Below are 22,970 nucleotides of genomic sequence, written 5' to 3'. Positions count from 1 at the left end.
GCGCACAGGGCTCAGCCTACAGTCGATGCCTCCCCCTCCATAAAGGTTCAAGGCACAGCTCACATAGGCAACCAGGAAAAGTCCCGGTGGTCCTGCAGGTGAAGGGGGAGATGGGCATTCCACTAACCCCTGTTTAAATCCCTCCTCCATCCTCAGTGAAATTGGGTGGTTTGGACAGAGCATAGGAAGGAAATTTTTAAGCAATAGAATTGGACTTCCCTAATACCACCCTTTGTCCCCCAGTGGACTAAGTCCCTCTTCTGGGCCCCATCACATTTTGTGTATGTATCTGCTACGACACTTGACAACATTGTGACAAGTCTAGTACACACCAGTCCTCTTCCACCTTCAATCTTTGTGCTCCTTCTGAACAGGGGCCTGATTGTATTCTTATCTTTATCTCTAGTACCTATTATAGTGCCCAGCTCATAGTAGGTGCTCAAGAAATGCAGAATGAATGAAACCCTAAGGTAGTGATTCCCCACCATGGGATACATTAGAGCTGGGGCTAGATAGCCGACCATCAGAAACAGGATGGAGCCTGGCCTCTGAGGCTCCTGTCTGCCCCAGGCTTTCCCACCTCTTCTTGCCCCCATCCTTTCACCCAACTGTCCATCCAGTAAATACGTGTCATGTGCCTTCCTTGGACAAGGTACTAGAAGGGATGCAAACGGGACACTTTGGTTCCTGATCATAGGAATTTACAGGGTAACTGGCCCCTTCATCTTGTGCAGAGAAGTTACAGGTTATATCACTCTACCTAGACATTTTTCAAAACAAAATCATGTTTATTTTCTGTGTGCCTACTATGTTTAAGACCCTGTACTGCCCACTCTCAGGGATACAAAAAAAGTGCAGGCTATTAATTCACTCTGAAGGAATTTCCAGTCTCCTTGAGGAACAGGATATAAAAATATTGAATGACATTTATGAGACCGTTCAAACCTCCACAGAAGAGGGCACTTAGGAGCCGCACAATTTTGCTTTCTAATTGGCTCCTGCATGTGCAGCTCTGTTATCTTCAACAGCACTGCCCTCTGCTTGATGACAATGACAACAAACTGAGGACCATTTACTGAGCACATAGTATACACTAGGCACCAACTCTGAGTAGATATCTTTATCCCTATTTTGCTGTTGAGGAAATAGTTGTCAGAAAGAGGAAATAGCTCCAACAAGGTAACCAGAGCTGAGATTTGGATTTGGGTCTGTGGAACTCCCAGCCCACATCCTTCCCACTGTAGGACTTGGAGGAGATGCTTTCCAAAACACCCTATGCAGTCTTAGCAGGGCTTTGGTAAGACTCACGGAGTGGAATTCTTCAGTCATGGGTGTTCCTTAAGGCTACAGTTCTGGTACCAGGCTGTCATTGCTCCTCCTTAAGTCCCACCCAACAGGGCCATCTTTGAACACACACCAACTGGCATCACTCCTTCAATGGTACTCCCTGAGGCTTTTACTGCTTATGATAAAAGGATGTTTGGGGGAGAAGGGGCATTGATTTGATCTGCTTCATAGTTGAATTTGTAGGCTCTTTGCTAACAAGCTATCCAGGTTATCTCAAATGAAGAGTGGGGAGGGGTATTTAAAAGCCTCAGGGCATCTTAAGGAATAAAAAACAGGGGAACATCATGAGAAAGGCTGTTGGGAATGGGAGAGCCCTTGAGAAGAGAGGTAGCTTCTCCTGATCTCCAGCTCCCTGGGACTAGGATGTGACATCTCTGCCTCTCTCCATATGTCTGTTCTGTTTCTGTGTCTCTCTGGGATGGGTTTCTTCTGCTGCACAGAGGCCCCCAAATATCCACCCAGCACTGGTTGGCTCTCTAGTTTTTTCAGATCGAGTCTTTGGACACAGTCTCTGTATCTCTTAGCTCAAATTCTCAAGACAAGGATTCTATTCCCAGGTAGCCTGCCTATGGGAAGCTGCATTTGGGTCAGGTGCTTATCTCTAGTGCAAGCAGATGTGACCAACGAGAAAAAGGTTTTGAACAAAAAATGGCTGCCGATGCTGTTCCTTCACCAGGGGCTTTGGGAGAAGGTGGGGAACGGCCACAAGTCCTAGAGTGGGAGGTAGAGCCTGGCCAGACACCCAAGACAAAATATGGCTTCTACATAAAGGCATATTATAAGAGGCATATTATAAGAGGGTTCCAGCTGCATTTTGAAGAATATGTGTTCCCTGTTACAATGCAGACTGACCCCAATGGCATGATTTGATTTATGTTGGTCATGAATTAAGTATTATTCTGCTCAGTGCCCACAAAGCCTCCCCTCCTCCACCCAGGACCCTAGGTGATTGTGAAGGGCTGATGAGACGAGCACAGGCATCTGATGTAACCAAGGCTTCTCTTGTGATCCCCCTCCCCCCAGTTTGGATTACCACCCTGCACCTGGCCCTTCTGCCTCTCGGCACTCACCTTCCTGCTCCTGACGACCAATAACCCGGCCATCTACAAGCTCCCACTCAGCAAAGTCACCTATCCAGAGGCCAATCGAATCTACTACCTGTCCCAGGAGAAAAACAGAAGAGCATCAACCATCACAAAGTACCAGGCCTACGATGTGTCCTAAGTTGCCCTTTCCAAAACATGTCACTGTAAATTCAGCCTTCAGCAGGCTGTCCAGGTCCCCAGGCTGAAGGCCACTTAAATTCTCCTTCTGATTGTTCTGTGATTCTGCCCCCAAGCAAGCCTATACCCCAGTTATTCCCAAGAACAGGGAAATAAGTGTGCAGTCCCTATTCAGGAAGTTCTCTGTTCTAAGATGCACAATACTTATCAAAAACATGGTTAATTTAGACCTTATACCTATAGCTCACTCCATAAGAGCTCCCTTTGTGGGGAATTTTCTCTCTTTTGCAAAATAAGCCACACCCCTAAAGAGAACTCACCAGGAAAGGGACAGAGATGAGTGGCACTGTTAGCCAACTCAGTCATTTAATGCAGTGACATAGTGTCAGGAAATCAGTCTACAAGGCAAAAGGGCAGGTCTGCCCCCAGCTCTGCCATGAGTGAACTCCAACCACTTGGGTGGGTCCATCCCCCCTCTCAGCCTCAATTTCTTTTTGGTTTCATGACGAGGAGGGACCCTACAGTCCCTTCCAGCTCAGAAGTATTGATTCTTCTCTTTCCTATAAACTGACAAAATCAGCATGACCAATAAATAATTACTTTAAGTAAGAGATGAAAGGGCTATCTGGAGAAGAGGCAGGACAATTTTAATGTTGTATGGAGATTTATTCTTGAGTCATGAGATGTTCTCCAGACTTGGGATTAGGAACCTAAGTTCACTGGAAATGCCAACATGCCTTCCTTTACGTAACAAATATTACTAGAAATGTCATCAGATAAAACTGATCTTTTTCAACATTTAAATCATATTTTAAACAAATGTGTTTCCTTTTGTAATATTCATAAGCATACTCTCATTAAATGTTTAAGGTTGCAAGTTGGTGTCAGGGTTTTCTTAAAATGGGGCTCACCTACATTGTCCACACCGTGCTCATTTGAGGGGTTTTCCATGGTCAAGGATGTGTTTGAAAAGAGATGAAGATGAATAGATAAAATGCATTCTTACCTCTTTCCACAGAATCACTTGCCACCCATTCTGTCTTAACACTGAAAAAGAAACAGCTATGTATTCACTGTAATGACTGTATTACATAAAGTCCAAAACAATAAAAGATACCTCTTCCAAAAAAAAAAAAAAAAGAGAGGAGGGTGGGTTGAAAGTTATCAGAAGAAGGTTTGATTTGCTTACAAAGGGAATTATACAGAAATGACCATGGTCATTGTTTTCTGTTTCAGTTGAAGTGCAAGTTGTTGCAACCCATCTCATTTCTTAGGGGATAGTCTTGCACCCTAAAATTACTAATCCAGCCCTTCTTGAATGGGCAGTAACTCTTGTTATTTAGTTGCTCTGGTTATAGCATTGAGCTCCTAAAACACAGGGTCCCTTTGTGGGAAGCCACGTGGCTCAGCCTTCCCATCCCTCCCCCAAAAGACAGGGATGAACCACTTATAGTGCCTCAGTGCCCACCCCCTGCACCCTTCCAGGTTAGCATTGTGGGGTGAGGACATAAGGCAGGAGATGAGGGAAGGAAACATGGGGGAGCGGACAAACTATAAATCCATCATTTAGCAAAAGCTGGTGTCTATGTTTATATTTTCTTTCCTCTGTCAGCCCTGAGATCCCAGCCCTCTTCCATCAGCCCAAGAATACTTGGCTGCCTATTTCTCTTCCAGATTACATCTAGCCAATTATGGCTTCTCCAGAAAAACAGAACACTTCTCGCTGGAAACAAATGCCCCACATAGGAAACGGGAACAAGTCACACTCCAGAGGCTACCTCTGAGTTTGTGATCACACCTTGAGGCCAAGAAGGTCTCAGGCTCTATTTTCATGACCAGTGAGTTATGGCTGTCTGAGGATCAAGCATCCGAGAATTTCACCAGAAGGCTGTTTATGCTCACAGCTCACTCAGCTGCCCCAGAACCTCTAAGTGATGACATAGGACAATTAAAATACCACTTTTCATGCATTTTCCACCAAAGTGTTATAATCTGGTTTTATTAAGAGCAGGAAACCCTCCACATGCATGCCATTCTGATTATTGACCACTAACAAATCCATTCAGCTGTTCTAAGTATTTCAATATCCTCACCTATAAAGCAAGGTGAGTTGGCCCAGGATACCAAGCAAGGTGGAAATAGATGGGATAAAAGAATTTGATTTACGAAATGTGTGACGTCTAGAGGCTACCAAAGTAGTTCTTCTCCTCCAGCCCTTCAATTCCATGTCAGCAGTGGAGCGGGGAGACAGCTCCAACCAGCTCCTGAAAGCTGGTTACTCAAGTGAGCATATCCCTCTGGTGCCACACTTAGTGACATCACCTTGGTAGCTGGAAATCGGAGAGGGTGGGAGTATTTACACCCCAGAAATTACAAATCTGAGTTTTGTTTTCCCGGATGGCCAGCTCACCAGCACACCACTGACACGTCAGTTTGGTGAGAAGAAACTACTGTAGGCTTCCTAACCAGAGACTCCAAGACTAGGGCCAAAATATTCAATCCAGCGATGCTACATGGATGCCACTCTACATACAGGAGGCATCTGAGAGAATAACAAAAGTGTTCTCATGCATAAGATTTACTCACAGAAGCCTGTACTGAAAACACTCTGAGTGGAAGCATCCAAATAAGGAGAAAAATGAAACCAGGAAATGCTGCAAAGGACACAAGAAGTGTAAGGTGATCAAATATGTTTATTGTTTATTAGGACCAAACGGGAAAAACAGAAGAAATAGACCTAGAACTGGAATATCAAATGATGGTGGCAGGGTGGGTGCGGGAAGAGGCAGGAGAGCCTATTAGAGCACTTAGCTTGTACAAAAATTCGTACATTTACAAGGTCCACAGGGAGGAATAAACATGGGTGATAAGGGCAACCACCATGAGAACAAAATCAGAATTATAAATTTTAAACCAGAGGAAAATTCTCTTTGCAATGGAAAGCAAAAAAGGAGTAAAATATTATAGAAAATCTCCCCTTCCAAAAAAAAATAACAAGCACAAAAAAATAAGCAGAAGGTAGAAATTAGTCATAGTATGACAGTAAATGGCCAAAAGAAGTTAACTATTAAATTCACCACTGAAAGACAGAGACTCTTAGGCTGCATTTTTTTAAAGACTGAACAATTTGCTCTTTACAATAAACACATTTAAAACAGAAAGACGTAAATGTTTGAATACGAGAGGATGAAATAAGATATACTAAACAAATCCGGACTGAAAGAAAGCTAGGTTATCAACCATAATACCTTGAAAAGTGAAATTAAAGGCCAAAAATAAAGGACAAAGAATGATGTAAAGGGAACAATAAGCCAAGAGCACACACTCATCATCAACACTTGTGACCTAAACAATCAGTCTCAAAATACATCAAGCAACAAATGACTGAACTGCAGGGGGAAACAAACAAATTAATAATTGTAGCTAAGATTTTACCAAAACGTCAGAAACAGATATATCAAGAGAACAAAAAGTGAGCAGAGATATCAGGGCTATGAACAATACAATTAATAAGTGTGAGCTCTTATGTACATGTAGGATTCCAAACCCTCCCACTCAACACCCCCCAAAAAATGTGTTCTCAAATAGAGAACAGATGTTCTTTTAAGGCACTCATGGAGCAAGCTTGGGGTCCTCATGAGATGCTGGTGGGAAATTGAACACTGTTGCCATTTGGAGAGCAGGTCCTCAGAATTCCGTCATGTTGAGTATCTACACACCTTGTGGCCCAGAAATTCCTGGCCAGAGTATAAACAGTTCCAGGCGGGGCTGTTCACCACAGCCTTGGTTGCATTGCAGAGAGCTGGGGAGAGGGCAGAGGCCGAGTGGGGTGCTGCACACCAGAGAGCCAGCACAGCAGGTAGAAGGCCAGAACCACACGTAGAGCCGTGAGGATAGATCTTAAAAACATAGTGCTGGCATAAAGGGGAAAATGACATTTATAATCATACCCATTTATAAATTTAAAATGCATGCACACAAAACAATACATATTTTGCAAGCATGCAAACAAACAAAGAGGTACACTGGAATGTGAGAGAGAAAAGAGAATGGAGTATAAAAATGAAAAGACATACAGACCTTCATACATTCAAGAGAGGGGCCTTGCACAGACCAAGAAGATAATATGGAGGGACTAAGCCACATGATTAACTCAATTCTCGGTCAGAAGAAATTATAAAAGGGGTGGGGCACAGTGTGTGCTCTGCTCAACCCTGTCAGAGCCTCAGAGTGAACCCAGAATTGGGCGGGGTCAACCTGCAAAGCCTGAGAGCATCCCATCTACCTCCACTAGCATATGGAAGCATTCTGGCCACACTACAAACTGAGATAGATAGATGATAGATAGATAGATAGATGATAGATAGATAGATAGATAGATAGATAGATAGATAGATGATAGATACTTAGATAGATGATAGATAGATAGATGATAGATGATAGATAGATGATAGATAGATAGATAGATAGATAGATAGATAAATAGATAGAGATGATAGATAGAGAGATAGATAATAGATAGACAGATGATAGATGGGTAGATAGATAGACAGATGGATAGATACATAGATGATAGATAGATGACAGATAGATAGATGATAGATGATAGAGAGATGAGAGATAAATAGATGATAGATAGATAATAGATAGATGATAGATACATGATAGATAGATAGATAGATAGATAAATACATAGATACATAGATGATAGATGACAGATAGATGACAGATAGATAGATAATAGATACATAGATAGATGATAGATAAGAGAGATGATAGATAGATAGATAGAGAATAGATAGATAGATGATAGATAGAGAGATGATAGAGAGATGTTAGATAGATAGATAATAGATAGATAGATGATAGATGGATAGATGATAGATAGATAATAGAGAGATGATAGAGAGATGATAGATAGATAGATAGATAGATAATAGATACATAGATAGATGATAGATAGATAGATAGATAATAGATAGATGGTAGATAGATAGATATAGATATGAAGATTTTGCACTTTGCCTCCAAATTAGTTGAACATATTTTAACCCCTAAAAGAACAATAGTAAAGAACGTATGTTTTATTTCTTCTTTTAGAATGTTTTAGAATCTCTGATGAAATGTAGAAATAAGAGGAAATTTTTGTCGCTGTTGAGATTGCAGAAAGGTGGGAAAGAACATTTCCAAAAATGAAAGATGTAGGAATTGAGGATATAAACTGAGTTCAGAAAGATCATGAACCTACGAGAAAGATAATAAATTCACAACACCTCCTACAGTCATCATACCTAGTTGATGAGTCAGGAGGTAGGTGTGAAGAGGTCTCAGCTGTGAATTCAGATGAGCCTGGTTTTGAATCCAGTCCTTACAGGCTGGGAGGTTATCTCAGAGCCTGCAGCTCATTGTCTACGAAATGAGGGCTGTACCTGCCTCAAAGCAGTGTTCATGTGAAGGCTACTTAAGAACCCCTGGGGCCAAGATGGCGGTGTGGGAAGACGCGGAGTTTGCATATCTCCACAACTAGGGCACCTGCCAGACGTTGGTGGGGGACCTCGACACCCAGGGAGATGGGAGGAACCCCCGAGTGTCAGAGTAGAACGTTGCGGGGAGTGAGGGGGAGGAGAAGTGAAGACAAGACAAGACTTGTGCCCCTGAGTGGTGGCTGGAAGAGGGGAGGGGTTCCCATGCCTGGAGGGACCCACAGGGGCCTGGGACCCTCAGACGGACAGGAGAGAGCACAGCTAACATTTCCCCTGCCCAATTGGGCCCCCGGAAGCCTGCTGGGCTCCCAGGACTGGTCCTCTGCCTTCCAAGGCCAGAGGCACTCCTGGGCCACTCTTGCTGAACTGAGCCTAAGCCCCACCCCCTACCCCCTCCAGGGCCGCCTTTTCGGGCAATGTGTGTATTAAGCATAGGCTCCGCCCCCCACCTAAACCCCACCCATGCCTAAGCTCCACACCCCGCCGACCAGGCCTTCTCTGGCTTTTTTTTTTTTCCTTCAATAGCTACTTGCAAATATAATAAAATGCTTAAGAGTAACTATTTTATTTTTTTAATTTGAATTTTATTTATTTTTTTATACAACAGCTTCTTATTAGTTACCTATTTTATATGTATTAGTGTATATATGTCTATCCCAATCTCCGAATTCATCCCACCAACAACAACACAGCCCCAGCTTTCTTCCTTTGGTGTCCATACATTTGTGCTCTGCATCTCTGTCTCTATTTCTGCCTTGCAAACGGGTTCATCTGTACCATTTTTCTAGATTCCGAATATATGCATTAATATACAATATTTGTTTTTCTCTTTCTGGTTACTTCATTCTGTATGACAGTCTCTAGATCCATCCACATCTCTACAAATAACCCAATTTCGTTCCTTCTTATGGCTAAGTAATATTCCATTGTATATATGTACCACATCATCTTTATCCATTCATCTGTTGATGGGCATTGAGGTTGCTTCTATGACCTGGCTATTGTAAATAGTGTTACAATGAACATTGGGGTGCAAGTGTCTTTTTCAATTATGCTTTTCACTGGGTATATGCCCAGTAGTGGGATTGCTGGGTCATATGTAATTCTATTTTCAGTTTCTTAAGGAACCTCCATACTGTTCTCCATAGTGGCTGTATCAATTTACATTCCCACCAACAGTGCAAGAGTGTTCCCTTTTCTGCACACCCTCTCCAGCACTTGTTGTTTGTAGATTTTCTGATGATGCCCATTCTAACTGGTGTGAGGTGATACCTCATTGTAGTTTTGATTTGCATTTCTCCAATAATTAGTGATGTTGAGCAGTTTTTCATGTGCCTCTTGGCCATCTGTATGCCTCCTTTGGAGAAATGTCTGTTTAGGTCTTCTGCCCATTTTTTGATGGGCTTGTTTGTTTTTCTAATATTGAGCTGCATGAGCTGTTTATATATTTTGGAGATTAATCCTTTTCCATTGATTCATTTGCAAATATTTTCTCCCATTCTGAGGGTTGTCTTTTCATCTTGTTTATAGTTTCCTTTGCTGTGCAAAAGCTCTTAAGTTTCATTAGGTACCATTTGTTTCCTTTTTTTTTATTTCCATTACTCTGGGAGGTGGGTCAAAAAAGATCTTGCTGTGATTTATGTCAAAGTATGTTCTGCCTATGTTTTCCTCTAAGAGTTTTATAGTGTCCAGTCTTATATTTAGGTCTTTAATCCATTTTGAGTTCATTTTTGTGTATGGTGTTAGGAGGTGTTCTAATTTCCTTCTTTTACATGTAGCTGTCCAGCTTTCCCAGCACCACTTATTGAAGAGACTATCTTTTCTCCATTGTATATCCTTGCCTCCTTTGTCATAGATTAGTTGACCATAGGTGCATGGGTTTATCTCTGCACTTTCTATCTTGTTACATTGCTCTATATTTCTGTTTTTGTGCCACTACCATATTGTCTTGATTACTGTATCTTTGTACTATAGTCTGAAATCAGGGAGTCTGATTCCTCCAGCTCCACTTTTTTCCCTCAAGATTGCTTTGGCTATTCAGGGTCTTTTGTGTTTTCATACAAATTTTAAGATTTTTTGTTCTAGTTCTGTAAAAAAATGCCACTGGTAATTTGATAGGGATTACATTGAATCTGTAGATTACTTTGGGTAGCATAGTCATTTTCAAAATATTGATTCTTCCAATCCAAGAACATGGTATATCTCTCCATCTGTTTGTGTCATCTTTGATTTCTTTCATCAGTGTCTTATAGTTTTCTGAGTACAGGTCTTTTACCTTGTTAGGTAGGTTTATTCCTAGGTATTTTATTCTTTTTGTTGAAATGGTGAATGGGATTGTTTCCTTAATTTCTCTTTCTGATCTTTTGTTGTTAGTGTATAGAATGCAAGAGACTTCTGTGCATTAATTTTGTATCCTGCAACTTGACCAAATTCACTGATTAGCTCTAGTAGTTCTCTGGTGGCATCTTTAGGATTATCTATGCATAGTGTCATGTCATCTGCAAACAGTGACAGTTTTACTTCTTTTCCAATTTGGATTCCATTTATTTCTTCTTATTCTCTGACTGCCATAGCTAGGACTTCCAAAACTATGTTGAATAATAGTGGCGAGAGTGGACATCCTTGTCTTCTTCCTGATCTTAGAGGAAATGCTTTCAGTTTTTCACTATTGAGAATGATGTTTGCTGTGGGTTTGTCATGTATGGCCTTTATTATGTTGAGGTAGGTTCCCTCTATGCCCACTTTCTGGAGAGTTTTTATCATAAACCGGTGTTGAACTTTGTCAAACGCTTTTTCTGCATCTATTGAGATGATCATATGGTTTTTATTCTTCAATTTGTTAATATGGTGTATCACATTGATTGATTTGCGTATATTGAAGAATCCTTGCCTCCCTGGGATAAATCCCACTTGATCATGGTGTATGATCCTTTTAATGTGTTGTTGGATTCTGTTTGCTAGTATTTTGTTCAGGATTTTTGCGTCTATATTCATCAGTGATATTGGTCTGTACTTTTCTTTTTTTGTAGTATCTTTGGTTTTGGTATCAGGGTGATGGTGGTGTCATAGAATGAGTTTTGGAGTGTTCCTTCCTCTGCAATTTTTTGGAAGAGTTTGAGAAGGATGGGTGTTAGCTCTTCTCTAAATGTTTGATTGAATTTACCAGTGAAGCCATCGGGTCCTGGACTTTTGTTTGTTGGAAGATTTTTCATCACACTTTCAATTTCATTACTTGTGATTGGTCTGTTTGTATTTTCTATTTCTTCCTGGTTCAGTCTTGGAAGGTTATACCTTTCTAAGAATTTGTCCATTTCTTCCAGGTTGTCCATTTTATTGGCATAGAGTTGCTTGTAGTAGTCTCTTATTATGCTTTGTATTTCTGTGGTGTCCATTGTAATGTCTCCTTTTTCATTTCTGATTTTATTGATTTGAGTCCTCTCCCTCTTTTTCTTGATGACTCTGGCTAAAAGTTTATCAGTTTTGTTTATCTTCTTAAAAAAACAGCTTTTAGGACTTCTTTAGTGGTGCAGTGGTTAAGAATCCGCCTGCCAATGCAGGGGACACAGGTTCAAGCCCTGGTCCGGGAAGATCACACATGCCATGGAGCAACTAAGCCCGTGTGCCACAACTACTGAGCCTGTGCACTAGAGCCCAAAAGCCACAATTACCGAGTCCACACACCGCAACTACTGAAGCCCACATGCTTAGAGCCCATGCTCCACAACAAGAGAAGCCACCACAATGAGAAGCCCTCGCACTGCAGTGAAGAGTAGCCACTGTTCGCCACAACTAGAGAAAGACCACGAGCAGCAACGAAGACCCAACGTAGCCAAAAGTAAATAAATAAAATAAATTTTTTAAAAGAAACAGCTTTTAGTTTTATTGATATTTGCTATTGTTTTCTTTGTTTCTATTTCATTTATTTCTGCTCTGTTCTTTATGATTTCTTTCCTTCTACTCACTTTGGGTTTTGTTTATTCTTATTTCTCTGGTTCCTCTAGGTGTAAGGTTATATTGTTTATTTGAGATTTTCCTTTTTTCTTGAGGTAGGATTGTATCGCTATAATCTTTTCTCTTAGAACTGCTTTTTCCTGCCTCCCATAGGTTTTAGATCATTGCGTTTTCGTTGTCATTTGTCTCCAGGTATTTTTTGATTTCCTCTTTGATTTCTTCAGTGATCTCTTGGTTACTGAGTAATGTATTGTCTAGTCTCCATGTGTTTCTATTTTTACATTTTTTTCCCTGTAACTGATTTCTAATCTCATAGAGTTGTGGTCGGAAAAGATGCTTGATATGATTCCAATTTTCTTAAATTTACCAAGACTTGATTTGTGACCCAAGATATGATCTATCCTGGAGAATGTTCCATGTGTACTTGAGAAGAAAGTGTAATCTGCTCCTTTTGGATGGAATGTCCTATAAATATCACTTAAATCTATCTGGTCTATTGTGTCATTTAAAGCTTCTGTTTCCTTGTTAATTTTCTGTTTGGATGACCTGTCCATTGGTGTAAGTGAGGTGTTAAAGTCCCCCACTATTATTGTGTTACTGTCGATTTCCTCTTTTATAGCTCTTAGCATTTGCCTTATGTATTGAGGTGCTCCTATTTTGGGTGCATATATATTTATAATTGTTATATATTCTTCCTGGATTGATCCCTTGATCATTATGTAGTGTCCTTCCTTGTACCTTGTAACATACTTTATTTTAAAGTCTATTTTATCTGATATGAGTATTGCTACTCCAGCTTTCTTTTGATTTCCATTTGCATGGAATATCTTTTCCCATCCCCTCACTTTCAATCTGTATGTGTCCCTAGATCTGAAGTGGGTCTCTTGTAGACAGCATATATATGGGTTTTGTTTTTGTATCCATTCAGCAAGCTTGTGTCTTTTGGTTGGAGCATTTAATCCGTTCACATTTAAGGTAATTATCGATATGTTTGTTCCTATTACCATTTTCTTGTTTTGGGTTTGTTTTTGTAGGTCCTTTTCTTCTCTTGTGTTTCCCACTAGAGAATTCCTTTAGCATTTGTTGTAGAGCTGGTTTGGTGGTGCTGAATTCTCTTAGCTTTTGCTTGTCTGTAAAGCTTTTGATTTCTCCATCGAATCTGAATGAGATCTTTGCTGGGTAGTGTAATTTTGGTTGTAGGTCATCACTTTAAATATATTGTGCCACTCCCTTCTAGCTTGTAGAGTTTCTGCTGAAAAATCAGCTGTTAACCTTATGGGAGTTCCTTTGTATGTTATTTGTCGTTTTTCCCTTGTTGCTTTTAATAATTTTTCTTTGTCTTTAATTTTTGTCAATTTGATTACTACGTGTCTCTGTGTGTTTCTCCTTGGGTTTATCCTGCCTGGATTCTCTGCACTTCCTGGACTTGGGTGGCTATTTCCTTTCCCATGTTAGGGAAGTTTTCAACTACAATCTCTTCAAATATTTTCTCGGGTCCTTTCTCTCTCTCTTATCCTTCTGGGACCCCAAAATGCTAATGTTGGTGCATTTAATGTTGTCCCAGAGGTCTCTCAGTCTGTATTCATTTCTTTTCTTTCTTTTTTCTTTATTCTGTTCCATGTCAGTGAATTCTACCATTCTGTTTTCCAGGTCAGTTATCTGTTCTTCTGCCTCAGTTATTCTGCTACTGATTGCTTCTAGTATATTTTTCATTTCAGTTATTGTATTGTTCATCTTGTTTGTTTGTTCTTTAATTCTTCTAGGTGTTTGTTCTTTAATTCTTCTAGGTCTTTGTTAAACATTTCTTTCATCTTCTTGATCTTTGCCTTCATTCTTTTTCCGAGGTCCTAGATCATCTTCACCCTCATTATTCTGAATTCTTTTTCTGGAAGGCTGCCTATCTCCACTTTATTTAGTTGTTTTTCTGGGGTTTTATCTTGTTCCTTCATCTGGTACATAGTCCTCTGCCGTTTCATTTTGTCTGTCTTTCTGTGAATGTGGTTTTTGTTCCACAGGCTGCAGAATTGTAGTTTTCTTACTTCTGCTGTCTGCCCTCTGGCGGATGAGGCTATCTAAGAGGCTTGTGCAAGCTTCCTGATGGTAGGGACTGGAGGTGGGTACAGCTGGATGTTGCTCTGGTGGGCAGAGCTCAGTAAAACTTTAATCCACTTGTCTGCTGATGGGTGGGGCTGAGTTCCCTCCCTGTTGGTTGTTTGGCCTGAAGCAACCCAGAACTGGAGCCTACAGGCCCTTTAGTGAGGCTAATGGCAGACTCTGGGAGGGTTCACACCAAGGAGTACTTCCCAGAATTTGTGCTGCCAGTGTCCTTGTCCCCACAGAGAGCCACAGCCACCACCTACCTCAACAGGAGAACCTCCAGCAGTAGCAGGTAGGCCTGGTTCAGTCTCCTATGGGGTCACTGCTCCTTCCCCATGGGTCCTGATGTGCACACTACTTTGTGTGTGCCCTCCAAGAGTGGAGTCTCTGTTTCACCCAGTCCTGTCAAAGTCCTGCAATCAAATCCCACTAGCCTTCAAAGTTGATTTTCTGGGAATTCCCCCTCCCGTTGCTGGACCCCAAGGTTGGGAAGCCTGATGTGGGGCTCAGAACCTTCACTCAAGTGGGTGGGCTTCTGTGGTATAATTGTTCTCAAGTTTGTGAGTCACCCACCCAGCAGTTATGGGATTTGATTTTATTGTGATGGCACCCTTCCTACCATCTCATTGCAGCTTCTCCTTTGTCTTTAGATGTGGGATATCTTTTTTAATATTTTTTTTTAATATATATATATATATTTTTTTTTTTTTAGAAATTCACGTCCTTTTTTATTTATTTATTTATTTATTTATTTATGACTGTGTTGAGTCTTTGTTTCTGTGCGAGGGCTTTCTCTAGTTGCGGCAAGTGGGGACCACTCTTCATCGTGGTGCGCGGGCCTCTCACCATCGCGGCCTCTCTTGTTGTGGAGCACAGGCTCCAGACGCGCAGGCTCAGTAATTGTAGCTCATGGGCCCAGTTGCTCCGTGGCATGTGGGATCTTCCCAGACCAGGGCTCGAACCCGTGTCCCCTGCATTGGCAGGCAGATTCTCAACCACTGCGCCACCAGGGAAGCCCGGGATATCTTTTTTGGTTAGCTCCACTAGCTTCCTGTAGACGACTGTTCAGCAGTTAGTTGTGATTCCAGTGCTCTTGCAAGAGGGAGTGAGTGCATGTCATTCTACTCCACCATCTTGAATGAATCTCATTTCATTCTTTCTTATGGCTGAGTAATAGACCATTGTATATATGTACCACATCTTCTTTATCCATTCATCCATTGATATACATTTAGGTTGATTCCATACCTTGACTACTGTAAATAGCACTGCAGTGAACATTGAGGTGCATGTATCCTTTCAAACCATGGTTTTCTCCAGATATATGCCCAGGAGTGGGATTGCTGGATCATATGGTAACCCCAGTTTTAGTTTTTTAAGGAACTTCCATATTGTTCTCCATAGTGGCTATACCAACTTACATTCCCAAGAACAGTGTAGAGGGTTCCTTTTTCTCCACATCTTCTCCGGCATTTATTGTTTGTAGATTTTTTGACGATGGCCATTCTGACTGGTGTGATATGATATTTCTTTGTAGTTTTGATCTGCATTTCTCTAATAATTAGCAATGTTGAGCATTTTTTCATGTGCCTCTTGCCCATATCTGTGTCTCCTTTTGAGAAATGTCTAGTTAGGTCTTCTATCCATTTATTGATTGGGTGGTTTTTTTGATATTGAGCTGCCTGAGTTGTTTGTAAATTTTGGAGATTAATCCCTGTGGGTCTCATCATTTGCAAGTATTTTATCCCATCCTGTGTGCTGTCTTTTTGTCTTGTTTATGGTTTCCTTTGTTGCGCAAAAGCTTTTGAGTTTAATTAAATCCCATTTGTTTATTTTTGTTTTTATTTCCATTACTCTAAGAGATGGATTGAAAAAGATATTGCTGTGATTTATATCAAAGAGTGTTCTGCCTATGTTTTTTGTTAAGAGTTTTATAGTATCTGGTCTTACATTTAGGTCTTTATTCCATTTTGAGTTTATTTTTCTGTATGGTGTTAAAGAATGTTCTAATTTCATTCCTTTACATGTAGCTGTCCATTTTTCCCAGCACCATTTATTGAAGAGATTGTCTTTTCTCCAGTGTATGTTCTTGCCTCCTTTGTCATAGATTAATTTATCATAGGCGTGTGAGTTTATTTCTGGACTTTCTATCCTGTTCCATTGTTCTATATTTCTCTTTTTGTGCCAGTACCTTACTGTTTTGATAACTGTACTTTGTAGTATAGTCTGCAGTCAGGGAGCCTGATTCCTCCAGATCCGTTTTTCTTTCTCAAGATTGTTTTGGCTATTCAGGGTCTTTTGTGTTTCCATACATTGCAAAATTTTTGTTCTAATTCTGTGAAAAATGACATTGGTAATTGGATAGGGATTGCATTGAATCTGTAGATTGTCTTGGGTAGTTATAGTCATTTTGACAATATTGATTCTTCCAATCTAAGAACATGGTATATCTTTTCATCTGTTTGTGTCATCTTCAATTTTTTTCATCAGCATCTTATAGTTTTCAGAGTACAGGCATTTTGCCTCCTTATGTAGGTTTATTCCTAGATATTTTATTCTTTTTGATGCAATAGTAAATGGGATTGTTTCTTGAATTTCTCTTTCTGATCTTTCATTGTTAGTGCATAGGAATGCAACAGATTTCTGTGTATTAATTTTGTATCCTACAACTTTACAAAATTCATTGATAAGCTCTGTTAATTTTCTTGTAGCATCTTTAGGAATTTCTGTGTATAGTATCATGTCATCTGCAAACAGTGACGGTTTTACTTCTTCTTTTCCAATTTGGATTCATTTCATTTCTTTTTTGTCTCTGACTGCTGTGGATAGGACTTCCATAACTATGTTGAATAAAAGTGGCAAGAGTGGACATCCTTGTCTTGTTCTTGATCTTAAAGGAAATGCTTTCAGCTTTTCACAGTTGAGTATGATGTTAGCTGTAGCTTTGTCATATATGGCCTTTATTATTTTGAGGTATGTTCCCTCTATGCCCACTTTCTGGAGAGTTTATATCATAAATGGGTGTTAAATTTTGTCAAAAGTGTTTTTCTCCATCTATTGAGATCATCATATATGGTTTTTATTCTTCAATTTGTTAATGTGGTGTATCATAGTGACTGATTTGTGGATATTGAAAAATCCTTGCATCCCTGGGATAAATCCCACTTGATCGTGGTGTATGATCCTTTTAATGTATTGTTAGATTCGGTTTGCCAGTATTTTGTTGAGGATTTTTTACTTTATGTTCATCAGTGATATTGGTCTGTAATTTCCGTTTTTTTGTGGTATCTTCATCTGGTTTTTGTACCACGGTGACAGCGGCCTCATAGAATGAGTTTAAGAGTGTTCATTACTCTTAAATTTTTTGGAAGAGTTTCAGAAGGGTAGGTGTTTTCTCTAAATGTTTGATAGAATTCACCTGTGAAGCCATCTGGTCCTGGATTTTTGTTTGTTGGAAGTTTCTTTTTTTTTTATGGAGATTTTTTTCTTTATTGAGAAACTTAAGACTTGGGTACATCAAATAAAACCAGTTTCTGGGGGGAAAAAATCAAAACTCACAATAGAAAAACAAAAGTTAACACTGTTTGGGCCGTATCAGAACCCAGAGAATATATTCTTTTAATTGAAAAATTCTAGGTGCTTCATAATTGACCTTTTGATACAAAATAACCTATTAAATTTGCAATTTGTGGTTCTTGGTGTTGAGGTCCATAGGACAAGCTAGGACGTCTTCAAACCTTGAGCTGGATTCCATGAGGGTTTATTTGGCTTTTGAATCGGTTTGTCCTTGTCTAAGAGGTAGCAGCAGCAACGGCGCCCACCTTCTGGGCAGCTTCTTTCTTGGCATGGTGAGCCTGTAGGACCGCCACAGCTTCATCCACCTTGGAGCGGAGAGACTCGGGGGACTCCAGCATGTGTAGCAGCTCCGAGTTGTCAATCTCCAGCAGCATCCCCGTAATCTTCCCAGCCAGGTTTGAGTGCATCGTCTGGATGAGCGGGAACAAACATCACCCAGCATCTGTTTCTGTTCCTGGGGGGGTGCTGTGGCCAGTATGGAGGCGGTCAGCGGCTCCTGCCCCTGCACGTGGACTGCAGGCTGGGGTGCCTGCAGGGGCTGGATAGCGGGGTGAGGGCTGCGGACACTGGAGGCGTATTTGTAAGGTGCAACAGCCCGAGGAGCAGCGGCAGCAACAGCGGCACAAGGCGCTAGGTTCTGCACAGCTGTGGGAACACCTCCAGACTGGCAGCTGTCAGTCAGCCCTTGCTGGGCGGCACCAGACCCACCAAAGTCCATAGTCAAGCAGTCCGGGCACTCAGACCAAACTCTCTGAGCGGTAGTAGGGAGGCCACGAGAGGCCGGAGCATTACCAGTTGGAGCCAGGTGGCGAAGAGCTGGACGAGGCCCAGACTGGCGTATAGCACTTGGCATTCCTTGGAAGCCTTGAGGTCTCCCACCTTGCTGCCAGCGTGGATTAGGCCTCATCTGTGCTAACTGGTTAGGTGTATAATATGGAGGTCTTCCCTGAGCCTGTGGAACTGCTGGCACAAAGTAACCCCCAGCTGCAGGCTGGAACTGATTTAAGATGGCATTGGCGGGGAGCACTCTCATCCCGGCCACCCACTGCATATACTTGTTGGTCAGGTGAGCCTTTCTCTCTTCCTTTCTCTGGGCCAGGGCGACATACAGTGGCTTGGAGCCCATGATGCGTCCGTTCATCTCCGTGACTGCTTTGGTTGCCTCTTCAGGGGATGAGAAGCAGACAAAGCCAAACCCTTTGCTTCTCCCATCCTCCAGCATCACCTTAGCTCTGGTGATTGATCCAAAAGGAGAAAACTCTTTCCTTAACTTCTCATCATCAATGGTGTCATCCAAGTTCTTAATGTAGAGGTTCACCCCCTGATGCAAACTAATTCTCTCCTGTTTCAGCTGTTCAAATTTTCACTTTAATTCGGCCTGCCGTTCCACTTTCTTCTGTGCACGGCCGACGAAAATGACTTTCCCACTTATTTCTTTTCCATTCATCTCCTCCACGGCCTTATTGGCATCCTCGTGTTTTTTGTAACTCACAAAGCCAAAGCCTTTGGATTTCCCACTGGGATCTCTCATCACCTTGACACTTAGAGTCTTACCAAACTGGCTGAATAGCTCTTTCAGGCTCTCATCATCCACCTCTTCCCCAAAGTTTTTGATATAAACATTGGTGAATTCCTTAGCTTTGGCTCCAAGCTCAGCTTCCCGCTCTTTTCGAGACTTGAATCTGCCCACAAACACTTTGCGGTCATTGAGGAGCATGCCATTCATCTTCTCGATGGCCTTGTCAGCAGCCTCCTGGGTCTCGAAGTGGACAAAGGCATAACCCTTAGAACCGTTCTCATCACACACCACCTTGCAGGACAGAATGTTTCCAAAAGCAGAAAAAGTATCATAAAGTGCCTTGTTATCTATAGATTTGTCCAGGTTCTTGATGAAGACATTTCCCATGCCAGAATTTCTCAAAGAGAGATCCCTCTGAGACCACATGATACGGATTGGCTTTCCCTTAATCACATCAAAGTTCATGGTATCCAAGGCCCGCTCAGCGTCAGCCGGCTGCTGGAAGTTGACGTAGGCATAACCCAGGGAGCGGCGGGTGATCATGTCACGGCAGACCCGGATGGACAGCACAGGCCCCGCAGGACTGAACTTTTCATACAGCATGGCCTCGGTGACGTCCGAGTGCAGGTCACCCACGTACAGGCAGGCCATGGGGTAGCTGCTGGCCGCAGCATTCATCTCCCCAGCCCCCAGCACCCCAAGCCCCTCCAGGAGGACTTCTTAGCGTGGTCCACACAGGACAAAGGGGGCTCCGCTCCGAGCCGCGGCTCACAGGTGGCAGCGAAGCTCAGAGACGCTGGAGTCGGCTCTGAGGGCTGGAGAGGAGTGCGGGGACAGCTCAGGCGAGGCTGCCCAACCGCAAACAAAAGGCTCTCATAAACAATATGGCCCTCCCTGGGAGTTTGTTAATTTTCTGCTGTCCTGGTCTGGAAACTCCCAATTTCAAAAAATGAAAACAATGAAAACGGGGACTGTCCTCCAAATTACAAAAATTCTTCCCGAGGCAACCCAGTAGTGCCCACGACGGCCTCCGGAACGTGCGTTTCTCTATAAATATAGACCTCGGGCTCCCGGCGGTTTAAGATTACAGCAGCCCAGGGAAGAGGGAAACCAAATATTTGTCGGTGCCGACTCAGCAAGCCCCGGGCAGCCGGAGCGCGCAGCCGCCTCCCACGCCGGGCTGGCGAAGGGCAGCGCAGACACGTGGAGCGCGGAGGCCGGCAAGCGGGGGGGCGAGGGCGGCGGCCGCGGGAATGCCACGCAGCGCAGCCTGGCGGCGGGCGGAGGAGTGTGGACGCGGGCGCGAGAGTGGCTCACCACCGGACCGATGGACGGGGACCGACGGATGCCCAGGTGCGGTGGCGGCAGCAACGTCAGGCAGGCCAGAAGCGTGCAAAAGTGACTTCCCCACGGGTTCTCTGAGGAGGATTCGCTCTTTTTTTTTTCTTTCTTTCTTTTTTTTTTAAGATTTTAAAGCGTTTTCGGGTTTTTTTAAATCTTTTTCTCTTTTTTTTTCTTCAGGCTGCTAGGCCTGAAAGTGGCGGAGGCTGTGGCGACCCAGGGCGGAGAGCTGTTGGAAGTTTCTTAAATACTGTTTCAATTTCAGTATTTGTGACTGGACCGTTCATATTTTCTATTTCTTCCTGGTTCAGTCTTGGAAGGTTGTACCTTTCTAAGAATTTGTCCATTTCTTCTAGGTTGTCCATTTTATTGACATAGAGTTGCTTGTAGTAGTCTCTAATGATCCTTTGTATTTCTGTGGTATCAGTTGTAACTTATCCTTTTTCATTTTTAATTTTATTGATTTGAGCCCTCTCCCTTTTATTCTTGATGAGTCTGGCTAAAGGTTTAGCAATTTTGTTTACCTTTTCAAAGAACCAGCTTTTATTATCATTGATCTTTTCTATTTTTTGGTCTCTATTTCATTTATTTCTGCTTTGATCTTTATGATTTCTTTCCTTCTACTAACTTTGGGTTTTGTTTGTTCTTCTTTTTCTAGTTGCTTTTGCTGTAAAGTTAGGTTGTTTATTTGAGATTTTTCTTGTTTCCTGACGTAAGATTGTATTGCTATAAAGTTTACTCTTAGAACGTTTTTTGCTGCATCCCATAGGTTTTGGATGATCGTGTTTTGTTTTCCTGTGTCTCTAGTTATTTTTTGATTTCCTCTTTGATTTCTTCAGTGATCCATTGGCTGTTCAGTAGCAAAAGATTTAGCCTCCTCATGTTTGTGTTTTTTTACAGAATTTTTCTTGTAGTTGCTTTCTAATCTCATAGCATTGTTGTTGGAAAAGATGCTTGATATGATTTCAATTTTCTTAAATTTGCTGAGGCTCACTTTGTGGCCCAGCATGTGATCAATCCTGGAGAATATTCCGTGTGCACTTGAAAAGAACGTGTGTTCTGCTGCTTTTGATGGAATGCTCTATAAATATAAATTAAGTCCCTCTGGTCTAATGTGTCATTTAAGGCCTGTGTTTCCTTATTGAATTTCTGTCTGGATGATCTGTCCATTGATGAAAGTGGGGTGTTAAAGTCCCCCAGTCTTATTGTTACTGTCAATTTCTTTTTATGGCTGTTAATATTTGCCTTATGTATTGAGGTGCTCCTATGATGGGTGCATATATATTTACAATTGCTATATCTTCTCCTTGGATTGATCCCTTGATCATTATGTAGTGATCTTTGTCTCTTGTAACAGTCTTGATTTTAAAGTTTATTTTGTCTGATATGAGTATTGCTACTCCAGCTTTCTTTTGATTTCCATTTGCATGGAATAGCTTTTTCCATCCCCTCATTTTCAGTCTGTATGTGTTGCTAGATCTGATGTGGGTTTCTTGTAGACAGCACATATACGGGTCTTTTTTTTTGTATCCATTCAGTCAGTCTATGTCTTTTGGTTGAAGCATTTAATCCATTTACATTTAAGGTAATTTTCAATATGTATCTTCTTATTGCCATTTTGTTAATTGTTTTGGATTTGTTTCTGTAGGTCTTTTTTCTCCCCTTCCTCTTTTGTTCTATTCTCTTGTGATTTGATGACTAACTTTAGTGTTGTGTTTGGATTCCTTTTTCTTTTTTATGTATATCTATTGTAGATTTTCAGTTTTCAGTTATCATGAGGTTTTGATATAGCAGCCTGTATATAAATAAGATTGTTTCAAGTTGCTGATCTTTTAATTTCAAATGCATTTCCAATATCCTGCATTTGTACTCTTCTCTTCTCACGATTACTGGTTTTGATATCATATTTGTGTGTGGTTGATTCCCTACATTTACTGTATGTTTGCCTTTATGGATGAGTTTTTCCATTCGTAATTTTCTTGTTTCTAGTGGTGGCCTTTTCTTTTCCACCTAGAGAATTTCCTTTAGCATTTGTTGCAAAGCTGGTCTGGTGGTGCTGAATTCTTTTAGCTTTTGCTTGTCTGTAAATCTTTTTATCTTTCCATCAAATCTGAAAGAGAGCCTTGTTAGGTAGAGTATTCTTGGTTGTATGTTCTTCCCTTTCATCACTTTAAATATACCATGCCACTCCCTTCTGGCTTGCAGAGTTCCTGCTGAAAAATCAGCTGATAACCTTATGGGAATTCCCTTGTACGTTATCTGTTGCTTTTTCCTTCTTGCTTTTAATATTTTGTCTTTGTCTTTAATTTTTGTCAGTTTATAACTATGTGTCTCAGCATGTTCCTCCTTGGGTTTATCCTGCCTGGGACTCTCTGTGCTTCCTGGACTTGAGTAACTGTTTTCTTTCCCACGTTAGGGAAGTTTTCAGCTATT

General features: G+C 41.5%; 2 protein-coding genes across 6 annotated transcripts in view; one reads left to right on the top strand and one right to left on the bottom strand.

Annotated features, from left to right (window-relative positions):
- SLC14A2 (solute carrier family 14 member 2) overlaps positions 1-3,447 on the top strand; it is a 450,437-nt gene extending 446,990 nt beyond the window's left edge. For all 5 annotated transcript variants that reach the window (XM_082353311.1, XM_082353309.1, XM_082353310.1 and 2 more), the window contains one exon: positions 2,371-3,447. In XM_082353311.1, coding sequence (XP_082209437.1) covers positions 2,371-2,571 — 201 coding nt within the window. In that variant the 3' untranslated portion in view covers positions 2,572-3,447. The remainder of the gene's footprint in view (positions 1-2,370) is intronic.
- Positions 3,448-16,755: 13,308 nt separating this feature from the next.
- LOC309610430 (polyadenylate-binding protein 4-like) lies at positions 16,756-20,020 on the bottom strand. Its single transcript, XM_082353331.1, is given in 4 exon segments — positions 16,756-18,107; positions 18,110-18,334; positions 18,470-19,040; positions 19,044-20,020. Coding segments are annotated over 4 exon segments (1,842 nt in total). The 5' UTR covers positions 19,875-20,020; the 3' UTR covers positions 16,756-17,892.
- Between the last annotated feature and the right edge of the window lie 2,950 nt (positions 20,021-22,970).

This window comes from Balaenoptera borealis (assembly GCF_965194805.1).
Source record: "Balaenoptera borealis genome assembly, chromosome: 14".
In the NCBI taxonomy this organism is placed as follows: domain Eukaryota; kingdom Metazoa; phylum Chordata; class Mammalia; order Artiodactyla; family Balaenopteridae; genus Balaenoptera; species Balaenoptera borealis.
This window is presented reverse-complemented; position numbering and strand designations above follow the sequence as displayed.